Source organism: Ornithorhynchus anatinus, chromosome 5, assembly GCF_004115215.2.
Source record: "Ornithorhynchus anatinus isolate Pmale09 chromosome 5, mOrnAna1.pri.v4, whole genome shotgun sequence".
Lineage (NCBI taxonomy): Eukaryota > Metazoa > Chordata > Mammalia > Monotremata > Ornithorhynchidae > Ornithorhynchus > Ornithorhynchus anatinus.
Genome location: NC_041732.1, coordinates 29,712,641 through 29,733,247, shown reverse-complemented (window position 1 = coordinate 29,733,247; position 20,607 = coordinate 29,712,641). Strand labels below are relative to the sequence as shown.

General features: G+C 38.1%; 1 protein-coding gene across 5 annotated transcripts in view; it reads right to left on the bottom strand.

Moving 5' to 3' along the window:
- Positions 1–1,093: 1,093 nt before the first annotated feature.
- Positions 1,094–20,607, bottom strand: part of MEF2A (myocyte enhancer factor 2A) — a 176,794-nt gene continuing 157,280 nt past the window's right edge. For 3 of the 5 annotated variants that reach the window (XM_029064413.2, XM_029064415.2, XM_029064414.2), the window contains exons 7-11: positions 16,417–16,604; positions 14,080–14,103; positions 11,145–11,271; positions 5,994–6,120; positions 1,094–5,377 (exon numbers count right to left, since the gene is read on the bottom strand). In XM_029064413.2, the coding sequence (XP_028920246.1) occupies positions 4,996–5,377; positions 5,994–6,120; positions 11,145–11,271; positions 14,080–14,103; positions 16,417–16,604 (848 nt within the window). In that variant the 3' untranslated portion in view covers positions 1,094–4,995. The remainder of the gene's footprint in view (positions 5,378–5,993; positions 6,121–11,144; positions 11,272–14,079; positions 14,104–16,416; positions 16,605–20,607) is intronic. The other 2 variants (XM_029064416.2, XM_029064417.2) reach the window with 1 other exon arrangement.

The following is a 20,607-nucleotide window of genomic DNA, read 5'->3' as shown; positions in this document are numbered from 1 at the left end:
TTCATCTGTAAAATGGTGATTGAAACTGTCAACACCACATGGGACAGGGACTGTGTCCAACTCAATTTGCTTGTATCCATATAGTGACTGGCACATAGTAAGCGTTTAACCAATGCCATCATTTATTAAGTGGGTACTTTGTGTTCTAAAAATTACTCTAGACTCTGAAAGGGCAGACGATCACTAAAACAAAGTTCAGCGTACAAAACATCACTGAGCTCCAACCAGCTGGGCTTTCAGGGAGTCAGTCGTTGAATTCTGTTGCCTAATTGCACATTCCAAATGCTTAGTACGGTGCTCTGCACATAGTAAGTGCCCAATAAATACTATTGAATGAATTAGAACCCATTTCCGAAATGAGGTTTACAAGCAAACAGAACTGCACAGGAGCCCCATTATTATTCCCTGCTGCCTCCTGGCTTATAGTGGTTTCTTCAGTGCAAGAAAGACTTCCTACCCAGGCAGGAGAATAGAGCCATTGAGGTTTTGGGAAAAAGTGGGGCAGTCATCCAATTGATTGCCTTAGAAGAGGTATCTGCAAGTAATAAATAAGAATGGCATTTGTTAAGCTAAGCACTGGAGTAGATATGAGACAATTTCGTTAGTCCCTGTTTCACGTGGAGCTCACAGTCTAAGTGGGAGGAGGGACAGGTATTTCTTCCCTATTTTACAGATGAGGAAGCTGAGGTACAGAAGTTAAGTGACTTTCCCCAGGTCACACAGCAGGCAGGTGGCAGAGTGGAGATTAAAACCAGTTCCTCCGACTCCCAGGCCCTTGCTCCTTCCATTAGACCCCACTGCTTCTCCGTGTGGTAGTACTGGTGGTTTTTTCTATCATTGGTAATTATTATTATTATCATTGTATTTGTTACAGCATCATTCTAAGTCCTGGGATAAATACAAGTTAATTTAGGTGGGAGACAATCACTGTCCCACAAGGTGCATTCGGTCTATGTAGGAGATGTTCCACTAAGGAAAGATCTTGAAGAAAGTGGACTCTAGTAATTAAGACACCAGAGAGTGAAGCATAGTAGTGCTCAGAGAAGCAATGACCAGCAAGCGAAAGTCTAGGCAAATATGAGGGAGTCCAGAGTACACAGTAAAAGCAAGTATATCTTTACTTTAGTGAATGCAGGATACAAATATTTTACAACAACCTCTAGCATTTTCTTAACCATTTGATAAAAAGTTCACTAGAATATTTATTGTATAATGAAGAAAAAACAACACATTCAGGGAAAAATTGAGATTCGCTTATTTTTCTTAAAAGGTTCATCTCAAGGATGGCAACAAAGTCCAGCTTGTGCCGCCAAACGGTTTTACGTTATCAAACCGTGAACAGCTTCTTGTGTGAACTGTTGACTACAAACATTTACCAAATACATAAATCTCTTTTAAAAAAGCCATTTTAAATATAGCAAAGCAGTGTCTTCTTGCACAGCAAAGTGAAGAAAGTTTCTACAGAGAAATAAACGTCTTACATTTGTAAATCTTTCTTTCACATTCTAATCATCTATTCTTCTCATGATCAATGCCAGGAGTTTTTAGGTTCCTTATTTACTATGTATTTCTTGTGCGCATGACAGTTAAACCGGAAAGTATCTGACGCGTTAGTGTCCTTTACGGTTAAAGGAAATGCTAAAACATATTCTTTTATAACAAACCCCTGATATTCGGTAATACTCTGCATTTAATTAGAGCTCAAAAGATGGAGATTCGATTTATTTTGACAATATGTATACAATGGGTTTTAGTTTTTAACATAGCTAAAAGGATGTTTATTGGTAAACTTTAATCAGTGCAATTTGTTCATTTCTTTTGTAGATCAAAGAAATATTCTATTTTAATTACTGAAATGATTTTCTGCATGGTGCCTTATATAAAATACTTTAACATCTCAAAAAATGTTCTTCAAAGTTACACTATTAGTGTTATTCTCATTAAAAATCAGTTTCCATTGTATGTACGTTTGCATGTATGCGAGAAATGGGATGCTTCTGAAAGCTTATCGGTTGGAATTCAGTTTCACACAGGGTTCATGGGAGAGAGTTTAACAGTCTGATATTTAATTCCTACAAACCAAACAAGTTTTAACTTCATTAATGTGATTTCAATACAAACTCTGAGCCTTTGTAACATTTTAGAAAACAGTAACTGTTTTACTTTATAAACCTGCATAGAAATAAAGACTATTGAGATACAGTCAGCAAAGCCATCTCATAAGGCACACAAGAAAATAGACAGTAAATGTGAATGCATAACTCCTATTCAATGTACAGCAAAAGTTCATGAACATGCATAAATAATAATGAAAGAATCACTTAACACTTCCAGCGTTATAAAGGGTCTATTAAGTGGCAAGGAAGTAAAAATTATCTTGGAAATTCAGTTTTGGACACCTTTGCTAGGTAGACACCATGTAAAAAGTGAACATGTGAGGAGTTCAGGAAGTCAAGTATGCTTCCAGTAATTTTGTGATCGAGGGCAGTCGCCTGATGCCTCTGTGATCAGAGTGCAAGATCTTTTGGGCCATATTAACGTTAACTGTCAGGATCCAGTGCCATCACACATGGTCCAAGCAGGGGCCGACTGCTGAACATGAGTTTTCTGCTACTTGTCTGTGACTGGGCAAGGAAATAGGGCTGGTAGGGTGTTTGGGCCTGCAGTAAAAGGCAGTTGCTCTAGACTGCACATGCCTGTGAGCAGGGAATGTGTCTGTTTATTGTTATATTGTACTCTCCCAAGTACTTAGTACAGTGCTCTGCACACAGTAAGCGCTCAATAAATATGATCGACTGACCGCAACCGCCACCTGGCTATGGCGCTCTGGGGGATTCATCTTCACATCTGGAAACACCATAGGATGATTCCACGCTCAGGACCTACGATGTCATGATTTGGCTGTTGACATTAGAAGGTCAGTTGGGATGGTTTAAAAAGGAAATGGCGGAAGAAAGTCATTTGAAAGGAAAAAATATCTTAAGTAAAATTTGGGGATTGTTGCTGAGTGCTAACTAAAAAATGATTTATTTATTTTTAAAGACGCCCTACTTTTAAGCACAGAGGAGAACAGCTGCGGAGCATTTCAGATATGGAATCTTGGCACATCCTTTCATCTCAGTTGGCTTACTGAGTTTCTACTACCTGCTTTTCATCTACCTTAGGTATGTGGATTGCACTGCTTCTAAAACTCCACAGCCCACACAATGGATTGCACCAGAAAGAGATCTATTCCAGTTGATTTCTGCTGGAGACTAATGCTTATAATTGGAATTATTAAATAGCATCTCCCATTTGAATTGTCCTCAACTTCTTGAGGAACAGATTTATTTCCAAAATAAACATTTTCCCTTAAATTTTTTACCACTTAGAAAAACCATTTGATCACCTGATGTGTTACCACTTTCTCTAATATGAATTCAATTAGGTCAACTTTTTCCACTGATTTTTTTCTTACAAAAGGCAAGTTTTAAATACTGCCTTTTAAAATCTGTTACAACACATTTTATATTTATGCAGGATGAACTTAACACCAGATTTTTGTCACTTTGCTATTTATATACATATATATAAAATGTATAATGAAGCTTAACCATACAGCACAGAGATTACAATTTAACATCACACATTCACCACCAGTGAGGGGGGGAGAACCCCCCCCTTATACAACCCTCTGAAAAATTGGGATAATATTAATAATAATTAAAATCCAAAGAAAGTACAGTATATTTAACAAAATAGTAAATATTAAACAGTGAATACTCTACTTAATAAGGACCTCGCCGTTTTTTTCAAGTTGGCGGCAATCCACAAAAATATACTTTTTAATCTGGTGACCGTACAATACATAGGTACTTACACCAAAGGTGATAATATATTTAAGATGCTATATACACAAAAAGATTTTGGCTCAAATTTTAATTTACATATAGAATAATAAGTGTTCATGGCTTTTTTTTTCCAAGGTTCCGCCTGCAAGTTTTTTTTTTCCCTCTGAAAGCAAAATTAAAAAATCAAAACAAGAAGATAAAACTATACTCTACAAAAAAAGCTACAACATACAGCTTTGGCTTATATAAATAATTCATAGCAGAATGTGTTCAAAAGTACTGTATATAACTTTATATAGTCATCAATTCATAAGGGTATTGTTTTCTTTAATATAAAATATACATGAGCTAAAATCAGTTTCTCTTTTTTAAAGGTATGAATGTAAAAAGAAACTTTTCAAACATATTCCAATTATAACTTAATATATTAATTTTAATTTAATGCTCTATTTTCTAGGCTAATATTTTTCTGAATATTTCATGCGTGTTTTCTATGTCTCTCATTTTATTAGCTAAAGATCACTTCTTTGACCCGATACATTTTTGCACGTGCAAAACCGGTATGTGTGTTTGTTTGTTTTTTTTTTAATAGCATCAGCCCTTCCCATGCACCCCTTTGCAATAGAGACCCATGCCGAGTTGGGTAATATAAATGACATTTTATGTACAGTATTGCTTTCTTTTTCCTGCTTTTCTACTGCTCTGCTGCTACAAAGCATTTTTCTTAATCAACTACACGTAACCACACAGTTTGAATAAACACATAGGGGACATTACTACAGGCGAAGCCCTCTAGGTTTCTGCAAGCTAGTGTGGTAGGATATATATGGGTACAATGTTTCTCTGCAAAAACTGGTTATATTAATAAACAGAAAGTCCAAGAAAGTGCCAGACTAGACCATTGCCTACAGGGTTCTTTGTTTTTACCATAGGACATCTGCAGATATACAAGGAGTTTGCAATAAGTGCCTGATTCTGTGTATGTCACGCACACGCTCACACACGCCCACACACACACACCCACACACATACATATATAAGTAAAGAGAAATATATGTATGCATATACATATAAATATATTTAACTCATGTCCTTATTTATAAATTTAGATATGTAGGACAGTTCATTGCAATAACACAAAATAAAAACAGCAACACAGGTAGCTTTATGTCACCCATGTGTCCATCCTCATTCGCTTTACTGAAGGGCTTTCTCTGTCCTCGGTGTTTGGGGGTCTTCCCAGCCCAATCGGAGAATGGAAGTCGCTTCTCGGATCCTCGCGATCACTGCCGTCGTAAGAACTACTGGAACTACTGAGACTGTCAACAGGGGAGCGTCCGATTTCTTGCCGGGACGACTGCTGCTGCTGTGGTTGCTGCTGCTGCTGCTGCTGCTGCTGCTGCTGCTGTTGCTGCTGCTGTTGTTGCTGAGGGAATCCAGATGGGGTCATGCGATCCCGGGGAGGTGAAATTGGTTCAGACTTTATGTTGATGTTCTGATTGGTATTGATGGATAAATTGGAACCCTGAGATAATTGCCCTCCAGCACTGAAAGGGAAAAAAAAAGTTGAATAAAATGACCCCGTCTTAATGTGCCCACCTGTCGGTGGACATCCCGGAAATTTAGAGTCTGAGTCTGTAGAGAGGGACTAACCAGGGAATCGCCAGAACTGGGTCAGGTCCCAGTTCTGGTTGCCTGAAGATTTTTAAAGCACCTGGTATCCTCAGAAACCCAGTACACCCAATAAGCCTAGAGAGGTTGAGTCGAATTGGTCAGGGTCATTTGAATGATCTCAGCTCCTTAGACACTCGAATATTACTGTTGGGTGATTCTGTAATCTCTAAGAAAGCAATAACCTTTTTTTTTTTAAAAAAAAAAGACAAAAAAACCATAAAGTGTAGGAGGGAGGTTTTCCAATAACAGTTTTGGAGGGTAGTTTTTTGCCAGCAACACAGCACATGGCTGTAGTAATTTCAGTTATCTCGCTCAACTCGGATGTGTGAGGAAAATACTTAAGCCCAGAAATTCTTCTCTCAAAACCTGCATCCTACAGATTACTTTCTGGGACCCAATTATTCATAAAGTAGCCAAACCTGCTCAGAATCGAGATAGGTGAGGCTTGATAAAATTTCCTATCCCACAAGTAGTTTATGAGTTACTTACACAAGTGATCCGAGAGCTGCTTGTCCTAAATGGTGTTGTTGCCATGCAGATACCTGTCCTAAAGACAGCATTCCTGGGGAGTTAAACCCCTGCAAGGCAGACAGGTCTGCACTAGTCAGTGAGTAATCTGGAAAAAAAAAGGAGGGGTGGAATATTGCATTTTATGTTTAAATTAAACTCTCTATTTTTCTGCACATGAAAAATACATCAAATTATTCTCTAAAAGAAGGTTCAGCTTCAACTGGCTTCCCTTAGATAACACAAGTACCCCAAGCCCTTTGCTGCTCAGTGTACTGACAAAATCTTCCTTTCAGGGGTCAGAGACTGGCTCTGGAGTAGCTTTTCTGTCATGAGGTGTTTTTTGGTGGTTGTTGTTGTTTTCAGGTTTTCTCCCTTACATCACATCTTACACATGCTCTTGGGGATGGAATGACGGAGGTCATGAAGCCCAGTGTCCTCTTGGGATTTGTCATCTCAGGATGATAGTGTGCAGAGTGGCAGTTTTAGGTGGCTCTGCTTCCCTGGCACCCACTCTAGACCCAAACCAGAAATACGTGTTTTCGGGGCCACACCACTCAGGCTTCATGGTAAGGTTGGCTGTAGTCCTTCAGGGTTTCTATGGATAGGTCATGAGTGCAATAAACCCAGGCTAGAACTGTCCTTTTGAAATTTGCAAAATTAGTTTATATTCATGGAGATAGTTAAGGGTACAAACAGGGCAATATAATTTTAACTTTGCACGATCTTTTAATTAATAATATGTAGTTTTTGTTCACACATTGGGAGTTATTTTATAGTTTATCATTAACACCTGTTTTCCTTCTCATTGAAAGGAAAAACTGCAAACATCTTCTGTTCCGAACCACATTGAAGAGGAAAAGATTATGCTCAGAGGTGCCAACATGAAATGAAGAAAACCCACCACCAACCTCCTGCTCCACTTTACCTTCTTATATACTGGTCATGCCTGCATGGGGTAAACCAAAAGGCAAGTTGAAAAGTAAAACCTAGTCTCTACCTTGTTTCTTTTACATTTCTAACAATTTCCTCCAACTCAGCCCACTGTTCAGTTTGGATTCTAATATTCTGGGAGGCAATTCGCCCTTTCCTTAAGCTACTGCAGGGGGGGTGGGGATTTTGGTACTCAAGTGTTACAGGCGTTTACATGGTGACCCAAGCAGCTCTTTCACTCATGCTGCACTCTGGCACTGCCGTGAGGAGGTACACAGTGTCTGGAATAAGGAGTTTCCTCAGGGTTACAGAAATGGAATTGGAGGAAGGACAAGTGATCTGTGTTTCCAAAACCACTGGCCACATCTCCCTCCACAATACAATTCCTCCTAGCCTTAGCTTACTTGGTCTAAATGTTTCCATTTGGGAAAAACGAATTTCCAAAAAAGATACGATTGATTTAAGATAATCATTAATATTAAGGAAAAAATGGAAGTAAAACTAAAAAGCAAACTGCATACACTCTACAAAAAAATGGGTCTGAATAAAATATACATTGTGCTTAGGAATAGGCTAATAAACTGTGAAAAGATCCTGCTCACAGTTCAGAAAGTTATTAGATGCACCAGATGCACTTTTATATCTTTGGTTATGCTGGCAAATTTTTTATTTTATGATTCTTAAAATGCCAGGGTTGATATAGATTCCCTGCACAAAATAATGTAGAGCAGCAGCCCATGGCACTCTCACTGGAAGGGGGAGGGTCAACAAGCTGCTCTGGCTGGGAATTCAGTTGGGGTGACGCATGATGACACCTTGCTGCTACAGGATTTTCTGGAATAAGTCTGCGAGGGGGCATTGTTTAGGGAAGATGATATAGAAATTTTACCCAGTTGTAATACTGCTCCCCAATCTTCGCTACTTCCCCCTCCCTCATACTCCTTGTGACACTGCTACTAAATATGATCCCATGGCATTGGGGTGGCAGGAATTTTTCAAACCTGTAAGCAGCCAGCACTCAGTGGCAGAAGACCTGCCTTTATTAGTACCACTGAATATATTTATTAAGCACTGGGGTAGATACAAAATCAGATTGAAATATAGATTTTTCAGTATTGTGACTACTACTTGGAATTTTTATCCACACTTTGCTTTCTAGTCTAGTTGGGCACATCTGGTCAGGTATTGCACAAGAAGTTGATTTCCAGATACAAATCCTCAGATTACTCTGAGGAAGATTTCTGGGATTGTATATTTCTTCCCCCCTTATGACACAGAGTGGCATTTAAGTGCTTAACAAATACCATCATTATACCAAATGGGATAAATCAGCAAATACCTTTCTTAAAATTCAAAGGGTGAAATTGGATTAACTGCAAAACCTCCAGGTGTCAAATGGAAAATCCCCAACCCAGGAAATGTAACTTGCTTTGACCAACACCTGATGCTTTGATATATCTACCTCTCTCCTTTCCTCTGAAGCATCAGGTATTGGTCACTCAAACAATTAATTGAGTGCAAAGCTCTATATTAAGTGTTTGGGGAAGTACAGAACAATAAATGTCATACTAGACATGGTGACTGCCCAAAGGGAGCTTAGACTCTGAAGGTCAAAGATATTCAAGAGTCTCAGGCAATTGGGTGGCATTCAGTTCCTCTTCTTATTATAAAATTGAAGGTTAAAAAGGGCATCTCGGTGATCATTCTGGTTTCTTAATAAAAATCTTTTAAAAGGCATTTTTATGCTATCCTGTTGAAAATCTTGCCTATTCAAGTTACCGCTTGCTTATCTTCTGTTGAATTGTACTACCTATCCCTGATTTTTTTTTATTGAAAATGTCTGTCAAAAATGTACCCAGTCTCCCCATCTTTAAACATGACTGAATTTAAAAGATGAAAAATTAAGATATTAAAATATAAAGTGCTCCACTTGGCAGAAGTACGTAGGGGGAATAAATAGGTGTGGCACTTGTCTCCCTCAGGCACCAACAATTTACACCAAACAGCTGGAACAGGCAAAAAAAAAAAAAAGCCTATCTCACTGAGCAATAAATCTGCCAAACCCAGAAGTTATGTGATCTGGGGATTCACAGCTCAATGTTTCCACTTTCCAGTCATGCTATCTCACCATTCACCTCAGCACTCATACGTATTTATCTGTTTATTTTTTCATTCATCTACTTATTCACTTGTGTCTATTCTTTTTATCTCTTCTCTCATTCAACTATTGTACACTCCAATATTGGACAATGCTCTTTTTTGTTTCCGTGAAAATAGTGTTAAGCTAAAGGGCATGAAATGAAATAGCTTCCCCTAAGAAATACTGTACATTAACCAAACAATATATAAAATGATAAAAATAAATACAACTGTAAATATGTAGCAGTAATGAAATACTATGAATTAGGTTTGTGTACATAAGAAAATTCAGTACTTAATTTTTAAACTTTTGTCTTTCATGCCCAATTCTGCAAAAGAATTAGAACTAGAGAACTAGAACCAGAGAACTCTTTATATACACTGAAGTGAAAAGGCCCATAACCACCATTCAAGTCTGTCCAAATCCAGGTGTACCCCAGAATATATATATGTCTGAATTGTGAATAATGGATTCATGGCGTACATTTTTCTATAGACTTACATGCAGGAAGGAACCTAAGTTCCTTCCCATATACATTCTCAAAATGAAAACTGAGCTCAAGTCAAAATGATGCTGTCAATCACTCCTTCTCACCCCTTTCCCCTAAGCCCTTTGCTGTCCCTAAATCCCTTCTTGGACCATTCCACCCCACCACTCAGTGCTTTTTATTTTTATAAATCAGGGACTTGTGCAGTCTTCGCTCAAGCTGTGTGCCACTGCTAGAAAGGCAGGGCACAGAAAAATGTTACCATCCCAGCCGGCACCAAGTCCAAAAAGAGAAGCTGAGCCGGTTAGACAAGAGGGAGAAGAAAGGCAACTGTAGGGACACCGGTAAGGAAATCACTGGGGGCCCTTGGATCTGGGACCAGCCACAGGAGCCCAGGTGGGGGCACCAGGGATGTAAGAAGAGCAGAGCCCACTGAGAGGACCAAGGCAGAACATAAAATTGGGTAAAAACTTCTCCACCTTCAAAGTCTATTAATAGCAAGCCTGCTCCAAGAGGCCACCCCGACTGAGTTCTCATTTCCTCCTCTCCCATTCCCTTATGTGTTGCCTTTACACTCACATTGGTGCCCTGATTTCACCCCAACCTCAGCCCCAAAACACTTATGCACATTCCTGTAATTTATTTATTTAATGTCTGTCCCCCTCTAGACTGATAGCTCATTGGCAATGTGTTTACCAACTCTCCCAAAACGTTAATACAGTGCTCTGCACACAGTAAGTGCTCAACAAATACGATTGATTGAAACCAAGCTGCCACTGTTTGGGGCAAGAAGGGAAAATCAGGATGCCCTTGACTGTAAGTTCAATGTGGGCTGGGAATGTGCCTATTTATTGTTATACTGTACTCTCCCAAGAGCTTAATACAGTGCTCTGCACAAAATAAATGAATGAATGGACTCAGGCAATGGCAACAATTTCTTGCCCACTGCTTGCTGGTAGTGATTTTAAAAATATTGGAGGGGAGGGAGGAAGGCAGAAGGGGAAACAGGATGTTCAGAGTCTAAAGCGGGAAGGAAAATGGCTCAGAGCAGGGAAGACGGGGCTGACAGATCCTGGGGTGTGTATGACACATTACTGGATTTTACATATTGTGGGGAGGACATAAACCCGGTACACCTGTACTTCAAAGGCAGGAAAGGAAGTGCTTAAGTCAAGGAACACTTTGCAATGTTAAAGTGTTACTTCAAGCACTGTAATGCCAAAAATAAAATTCAATAGGGCTGAAAGAAGATTGTTTAATGAGGGATGGCTGTATTTGTTCATTTGTCTCTCCTGTTAGCTCCTCAAGGAGTGGATTATATATGTTTCTTTTTTCTTTTTTGGATGCTTCCCGAAGCACCAGCACAGTGTGTGCTAAAAAATATGCCAAATGCTCACTGCATGGGTGTGCCTCCTTGGATGAGAAGCTAATTAAAAAGTATCCTCTCTTATAACTGAAAAACTTTTCTAAAATTAAATCTGTCTCTCTCTTTACCAAGTACACACTTGCAGATCACAGAAGTGTACACCAATTATAGCAGAGTGGCCAGCCAAGAAAAGGAAATGTAGCTTACCAGTGTTGTAGGCAGTGGGCATGGCTGAGTACACTAGTCCCTGTGGAGGCAAGCTTGGGGTTGTCACAGACACCACAGGGGTAGCAAGAGGTTGAGTAGATTGAGAACTACTTATCCTTTGGGTATTCTGTAAATGATTAGAAACCAAGATGTAGTTTATTATTATCTTAAGGAATAAACGGCATTTTAAAAATAACATTCAATTAAAATGTGAAAGTGTTCACGGCTTTGTGGGTCAGTGATAGTATTTCATGTAGCAATGACTGCAAAAATCCTCACATAAAATACTTACAGAACTAGGTGAACATTTCAGCGGCCTAAATTTTTGGGTGTGATTTTTTTTTTCCCAAATTAGGCTCTCGGGATGAGTACATTGTTCTTGGGCATATAAGGCTGCTTAACAATATGGACATGAAATATCTATAATAAGTGGTTTTATAACACAGGGGGCATACAGTTGGACATAAAAGTAACGATAAAATAGAAAGAAGCAATTGTTATGAGCAATTAATATGTATCCCTTTACAGAGGTTAGATATATTTGAAAATTATAGCTTTCTAGAGAAATTTGTACATCTAAGAATGACAAATAAACACCAAACTGCAATACCTTTTAATTGAGAAAAAAAACCATTTTGAGACATTATATTAGGTAGTCCTGGTAAGAAATCTGACTTCCTAGTTTACTGCATATTATTTAATTTGAACTGGGCCTTGTGGAAAAAGCATGGGCCTGGGAGTCAGAGGATGTGGGTTCTGACCCCAGCTCTTCCACTCTCCAGCTGTGTGGCCTTGGACAAGTCACTTAAATGCTTTGTGCCTCAGTTTCTTAATCTGAAAAGTGTTCAGTGAGCCCCATGTAGGCCAGGGATGGCGTCAGGACCCAGTAAGTACAAAGCTGGGGACATAACAAGCACTTAACGAATGTATTATAATTAGATCATTTCCTAAAATATATCATTAGTGGTTTTTAATCAGTTGGTCTCTTTTATTCATCACTCTCAACAAGGTTGACAAGCATTACAGTATTAATCCATTTTTTTTCAGTGACTAATGCTTCCTGTGCTCTTTCTAACAGGAATTAGTTCTGGCTGAACCTCTGCCTTTTGGATAGGAAGCACGTATTCCTTTCATCGGACCTACAAAAGCCACACTGGACAAAAAGTAAGGTGGGCTTCCATTTCTGGGTGATGCTACCATTCATTTTTGGTTTTTTTAAAGCATGATTGAATATTCTGGGGGCTACTAGAACCCATGGTGCATATTTCAGTTGGACATAAAGAGGAACTTCTTGGTTTTCAGGGAGAAAGGAAAATAATAGACAATCATGTAATCTAGTTGGACCTGATGATTTCTTATGGATTGTTTCCCATAATTAAAAGATCTTATCCTTTGCTAAAAATAAGTTGAATACATTATTATCAAGTCTTTAGAGTACTTAGTAATTTTTCCAAGTTTATAACTGAGATGAAAACTCGACAAATGCTATCTGTAAAGGAGTGAATTTGAATCACTTTCAGATGACTCAGTATCAAATTATTGTATAATGAAAATGGGTATTGCAACTTATATTTTAAACTGTTGATCTGTCGACTGGAGTTTGGATTTTTGAGTTCTGCATTATGGTTCTTGCCAGTAACCTAGTAGCTTTAACAGGAGTGATTTTTACAGAAACGAGTAATTTTCCAAACCACTAGAGGGCAAGAGATATCTAGGTTATTCCACATGCCTGGGACCATTGCTTTAGGGTAAATAGTAATTGGCTGTAAGAAGATAAACCAAAAAATAAAAACCCCATCCAAATGATCAAGTAATCCAATAGCCTAATTTTCACAAAATGTTTGTGCCAAACTTCTCGACCACCTTTAAAAATAACTTCTAACCTGTGGCAATTATTTAAAGAGTCTGAAAAGGTGTTCTAGAATGAACCATATTTGAAGGTTTTTTTAAGCTACATTATGTTATACAAAAAATAATGGCTGGGGGAGGAAAGGCTGTGAAAATTGTATGCCAACATGCATTCACAAGCATGAAATTATAAAGTGAAAATCAAGAGTGCATTTTTCACATGCTTTCATGCAATTTGAGCCTACCACCAGCAACAGGTCCATGTTGAAAACGAAAGAAATTTCAGATACCTGGCTTAAACTGACAGCCATTTTTTGGGATTTCAATTTTTTCACCTAAGGTGGAACCTCTACAGCTTAACCAACAGGGAGGCATTCTGGTCAGCAAAGGGAAATCAAGTCTTTCCCAGCAAGTTTTTCTTTTTTTTTTTTTTAAGTAAAAGTCGATACCAAGGATGAAAGCCAAAAATTATCACTCACTCCGTTAAAGGGTGCTTTCCCTTGATAACAGATCTTCCTCCCTTAGAAAGTGAGGTAAAATAATGTACTATATATCCCTGTTAGTAAACAGGGAACCCCCTTGTGGGTAATGTTCTTCTCATGAGAGATGAACTAATTCCAACTCTGCAAAAAGGTGACTTCACCAAAAATGATGTAATCTTTCTGAGAGGAGGAGAAATAACACAGAACCTAGTGCTACAATTTGAGGAACCTCAAGGGTGAAGTCACTTTCTAAAAATATTAAATAATTTGCAAAACTATATAAGGTATCTTGTATCTTTTAATTTTTTTTTAAAGGCCAAATTCTCAACAAGTACTCTCATGTACTACTCATGGACAGCCACTGTTTTTTAAGGCTCGGTTCCAATGTTCCCTCTAGCAAATAAAATTATTCTGTAAAAATGTACATTTACAAATAGAAATTCCACACTGATAGAATTTTTTTACTTATTTTTCAAAATTTTGTGTTTCTATCAAACTTTTCCAAATGAATAAAGGGAACATTGGTTACATGAAAAACTTCTTGGTACAAACTAGAATTTTCTACATTCTTTCTTGCTGCTCATCAAACAGAAACCCAAACTCACCAACTCCAATTCATCCTCCTCCGACTGAACTCAGCAAACAAGAGGAATAACAGTGTTACTAAGAATATCATCGTTCTTAAAACAAAATATGATTTGATTTGCAACTATTTGTAGGATTATTCAATTAGGTAAACAATGTGTGGAAATAGTCACTCTTTATTGTAGAGCTTATCACTGATTCATAAAGAAAGGTTACAAATATATTGTCTTTCAAGTTTGCTACTGTTTTACCACTGCATGTGAGAGTGCAAATTATGCAATAAATAATTTTTGTGAATTAAAAACCAACCTGGGCAGAACAAGAATGAAAACATAGCTTTGCAGGTAATTGTCAATGAACTGAACCCATTTATTCCTTTTCCCTTACCACTTTTTTTTTTTTTAAAAAAAAAAGGTATTTGTCAAGGGCTTACTATCTTCCAGGCACTATACTAAGCACTGGGGCAGATACAAGCTAATCAGGTTGGGCATAGTCTCTGCCCCGCATAGGCCTCACAGTCTTAATCCCCACTTTACAGTTGAGGTAACTGAGGCACAGAAGTAAAGTGATTTGCCCAAGGTCAAATAGGAGACAAGTAGCAGAGTAAGGTTTAGAACCCACAACCTCTGACTCCCAGGCCCATGCTCTATCTACCAGCCCATGCTGCTGCTTCTGTTGTGGGCAGGGAATGTGCCTGTTATATTGTTGTGTTGTACTCTCCCAAGTGCTTTAGTACAGTGCCCTACACACAGTAAACCCTCAATAAATACAATTGATAATTCAAATAGAAAAGAACTGTATAATGCTTCCTTCCTTTTAAAAGAGTTTCTCTTTTTAGATAGATAATTAAAACTATTGCTAATTAGTCCTTTCTTCAAGAGCATGCTCTACATTTTGGTGATTTCTTTCACTTGTATTTTGCAAAGAATAGTGATTCACTTCATACATAATGGCAAATTAATTGATTTCCACTAGTAATATATATTTCCTTAATTTGTAACAGGTTAGTGGGATTACTATTTACTATCTTCTTAGAATGGGATTCTTTAAAATATATGTTTGTTATCCTCACTGGGAAGATACTATGTTCAAAAAGCAAGCTGAACTTTTTAAAATCAAAATTTTTAATAATTTAATTTTTCCTCCTTTTAATCACTCTTATTTTGAGATAGTTTTTGTTTTTAAAAGTGGAAGGATTTCCATCGAGTCTTTTTTCTCAACTCTTACTGCAAACCCAACAGTCTTCAGTGAAATACGAAAAATTTGTTCCCTCTGCTTCTGAAACCTGCTCCTTTTAGTTAGCAAGAAAGGATGATGAATGTGTGTTTAGTACCTAGGGGATGGGTGTGCCTGCAATCCACTGGGGTCAGGACTTGAAAAATGCAGTTGGTAATCACGTTTCTCTTTATGCATTTCCCCCTACCCCGACACACAAATTCAGAAACTGAAGAATTAATCGAGAAGGGAAGAATGTGGGGGGAAATCTTCCTAGATGGGTAAGAGAAATTCAGCAACTCAACTGCTTGCTTTAGGAGCTAACACACCTACAAGAATAAGGAGGGAAAAGGAAGAAAAGTTCACTGTGGGCTAATTCATAAAATAAGTTCTTGAGAGTTTTCCACTTGCTCACTTAGGTTCCTTTCAGATGAAGTCTTATCATAACATCTTGGCTTCAGTGAGGTGCACACTGGGAGGTTTGGGAAGTGCCGGGGAGAGGCCATAACCCAAGTTAAATAGAACTGGGAATAAAACCTCATGTGCATCTTTTTAGCAACTGGTAAAAAACAGGTGATAAAAGCCATAGTTTTCCACAGTCTGTTTCTAAATTTAAACTTCATTCCTGGGTGATTTCAGAGATTTTCCTCACAAGGAGGTTGTCCTTTGCAAAAAAAGACCTGGTAATTTTTTAATTTAGAAGTTGAACTCAGAAATAAACTCCTGAAAGTTGCAGTCCTTTTTCCCTCCATCATAGATGATATTCTGTGTCACGGTCCTGAAGAACCACCACAACGCTAGTATAGTTTTCACAAATTTGGCACTTGCCTAATTACTGTGAAACTGGTTTCTCTCTCATTTTCCTCCTCTCGGGCTGACCCAAGTAGGAGCAGTGTTCACTTCAACCATATCATTTTAACTGTACTTGATGGGATGCTCCAGTTAGAACGAATAGATTATATGTGCTAAAATGAAACTAATTCATATCTCAAAGACCTTAATCCCATCTCACTTCACTTAGTAAATCTAAGCTTTCCACCCTGAAGCATGGGATAGATTCAAAACTGTCAGGAGGTCAGGTATTTTGAGGTTATACAGAATACAAATTTTTATAGAAAAACCTAAAGAATGCTCCGACTCACCAGTGGAGGCATCATACCCTTGCTGGAAGGGGGGATGACTACTCGAAGATCTGGTTTGCGATTGTTCATGCCGAGATTTCCACCTCCTGGAGGAGGGGGGGACTTTGTGGGCATGACTTTGCCCAAGCTGTTACCCCCCGAGGTTCCCAGCAGATTTGGAGAAGCTCGGGAGTTTACAAAGCCATTCCCTGAAAGACAAAAATAAAAAGAACTGCCATTGTCGGAGCAAATGAGGACACAATTTTTCTTCTTGACAGATTTAGGAAACTGATACTAATCATCATAATTATTAATGCATATTGTATGCTAAGTGGTGGGGTAGATTCAAGATAAACAAATAGCACAGGTTCCTATCCCACAGGGTGCTCACAGTAGGAGCGGGAGGACAGGTATTTTATCCCCATTTTACAGATCAGGAAACTGAGGCACTGAGACTTTGCAGCTTGCCTTTGGTCACACAGCAGGCAAGTGACAGAGTCGGGACTAGAACCTGAGTTATAAATATCTAATTTTAAACTCTTTATTGTTAGAAGTCCTTCAGGTTGCTTTGGCCACAAACACATGTAGGAACAAACGGTCTCTGTTTTTCTCCCAACCATCCTTCTTGCAAAAATCTTATAAATTCACTTTGCCAACCACCTGCAATTTTCTCTGAATCATAAAGACCTTTCAGAATTGACTAGTCCCTTTAAACTGTAAGCTCGTTTTGTCTGCTTATTGTTATACTGTACTTTCCCAAGCACTTAGTACAGTGCTCTGCACCAAGTATTTAATAAATGATTGCTTGACTAGATTACAATATATATTTTCAATCGAACTTTTGTGTTTTGTCTCTTACGATGTCTAAAATCATAATCAGGAAAAATGTATTTTCTAACATACTTTTTCTAAAATCTTAAAAAAAAACTATCATCCTTTACTATGTCCAACACATACAATTTTCACTTCTTATGCTATCCCCATCAAGCATTCTCTTAATGTGCACACAAATCTGTTACAAATGCTAGCTGGTTTTTGGGCTGCTGAATCTACTTTACATAAAGGAAAAACAAGTAGTAGATGGGTGTGGTTTCAGGAATTCCTTCTCACACATAGAAAGAGGGAGTGGGATTTGTCATTCAAACTGATAAGAAAAAGGGAATGAGTCGAGTTGAATGCTTGCCAATTATGGAAGTGGAATCTACTTCCTAGTGAATTTATTGCATAAAGAAACCACTCTTGTCTATTAGATTAAATGAATTATATTGCTTGCACAGATACTTTCTCCGAATGGTGCATACACCTACTAAGCACAATTGTTCTAAGGATATAATCTACGTTTTCTTACCTACAGAAGTCTATATTATACAAATGGGAAAAAAGCACAGTGATGAAGACACAGAGAAATATGCTAAAATATTATTTCACAAATAACTGCTAAAAATTGCATTTTAATATTCTGGATCTGAAAGTGCTCTATACAGGGTACATTTCAGTGAAGGGTCTATTACTCAAAAATTTACTTGTGTGAAATTTTTTTAAATAGCTTGCATTGCCTTACTACCAGGAATATTGTGCTATTATTCTAATTTGAATAGTCCCCTGTGTCCAATTCCTTTTTATTACAGTAAGTACATGTTAATTTAAAAGCATTTAAAGGAAAATGAAAATTGTTGGTTTAACACTTCCTTTCTCTTAAGCTAAATTCTTATTTTCTCTAACAAAAATGATAAAGAATGAAAACATCTCTGAGGACAGTACATCGTAAAATCCTTAAAGTCAGAGCCATTATTTGCCTGCTCTATACAATGATTAGCACATCAGACCTTGTAGGCAAATATTAATCAAATGACAATAACCTAATAAAACAGATTAGCACTAGCAGAAAGGCCTTTTACTTCTTGAACTATTCAGTTAATGTGAAGAATATTCCAAAAGAATACTTTTGCTTACTTTTGAATAGGGTGAAGCAAAACAAGCCTATGTTTGATATCGATGATGGTAATGATAATAATAAGTGCTTATTATGTGCTAAACAGTGTTCTAAGCACGGGGTACATACAAGATAATCAGGCCAGACAATGTCTTTGTCTCAAAAGAAGTTCAAGTCTAAAGGGGAGAGAGAACAGCTAGTTAATCGTCATTTTAAACAGCCTGAGCTGCGGCTGTGTTAATTCCATTTCACCTGGGTTCTAATTCTGACTCTGCCACTTGCCTGCACTGTGGCCAAGGGCAAGTCACTTAACTACTCTGTGCCTCAGTTTCCTCATCTGTACAATGGGGATTGAATAGCTGTTCTCCCTCTCCCTTGAGATTTTGTTATCAATTAGATTAGGTCCAGGGCTACTTTGAAAAGGAAGAAATCAAAATTTCATTGCCTGATTGATGTCTTTGTTTATAAATTCAAAGTAAAATCTTCTCCAAATATTATGAAGCATGTGTACAATCGTGTGAAATATGTAAAAGAATTTTTATGGCTGAATTTATAATTTGCTCTATACACAGCAAATGCTCATTTAACATTATTGATTGATCAATGGTATTTACTGAGGATTTTATGGGCGCAGAGCATGTACTAAGTGCTTGGGAGAGTACAATAAAATAGAATTGGCAGGCACTATCTTTGCTCAAAAGGAGCTTACAGTCTAGAGGGGAAGATAGACATTAAAATAAATTTCAGATGGGGGAAATGGTCGAGTATAAGGATATATGCACATAACTGCTGTGGGGCTGGGGATGGAGTATCAAAGTGCTCAAGGGGTACAGACCCCATTGCATAGGTGATGCAAAAAGGAGGGTGACTAGGGTGGGGAAATGAAGGGTTAGTCAGCGAAGCCCAAGAAAGTGTTCCTTCCTAGGTTTTTGACTAGGTTTCCTAGGTTTTAGCCTCAGGGACCTCAGTAGATCATTCTGGCTTCTGGATAAGCCCACCAAACTGAAAGTGTCTCCGATGGAGCCAGGACTCAGCCTAAACCCCCTCCCTATATGCCAGACCCATTCTCCCACCTTCACAGCCATATGTAAGGTTATATCAGGTCCAAAAAGCCTTTCCCAATTAAGCCCTCTTTTCCCCAGCTCCCTCTCCCTTCCGCATCATCTATGCATTTGGATTTGTGATCTCTGGGCCTTTGGTATTATTCTCCCCTCCCTCAGTCCCACAGCACTTTTGAACATATCTAGAAATTACAGATAATAAATTATTCATTCATATTAATGCCTGTCTCCTGCTCTGGACTGGAAACTCGTTGTGGTCAGGAAACCTATCTGCCAACTGTCATTGTACTGTTCTCTTCCAAGTGCTTAGGAGAGTGCTCTGCGCATAGTAAGTGCTCAATAAATATCACTGATTGACTGATATAATTTTAATACAGTCTTGGAAGTGGGGAGAGTGGTGGTCTGTATAATATAAAGTGGGTGGGAGTTCTTGGCCAGAGGCAGGACAGAGGTGGCTTAATCACTCAATTGCCAAGTGCCTAGGATTCTTTCAGTTTCAGCATCTCCCCATTCTCATTCCCTTTGCCAACCCACACCTCTCTTCCATCCCATTGTAAATTACACCACTGGGACTAAGCAATTTTAAGGAATCTAATATGGTACGTAATGGGTTTTTATGGGCTCCATCTCTGTATTTTAGTTACCTGCAATCTGTTTTTATATAATTTGATAGTTCCATATGTTAAATCTGGATAGGTTTGTCTCCTCTGCCCTACATTCAGTTCCTGGAGCACTTATTATAGCTGTCAGCTAGTCTTCAGAGAGCAATTCATGCTCTTCATATCGCCGTCAAAAAACTGTCACACTCCATCCTCTGCTGAATAGCTCCACCAGCAGTTCGGCAAAGGAAAGCAGAGCAATTTGCAAGCCAGAAGGTCATATCATGGGCCTTTAAGGGCATAAAAAATTTTAACAAATATTTTGCTCATAAAGTGAGAATTTAACAGGACAAAATCCCATAGCAAATTCTATGTGTATTATAAGGGTTGCAGGGATTCAACTGTGTCACATTTTAATTACACATCTCCTTGCAAATGGGCATGTGCTTCCTGACAATTACAGGATTCTCCTTGACAAAGATGTTGATTAATTTGCATTCAAAACAAAGATAAAACAAAATGTTCCCCAAATACATTCCAGAGTGATATGAAAATATGAATTTGGATTTTTTACAAGGCAAGTATTTATAATAGGACTATATTTCTTTTGGGAGTCTAA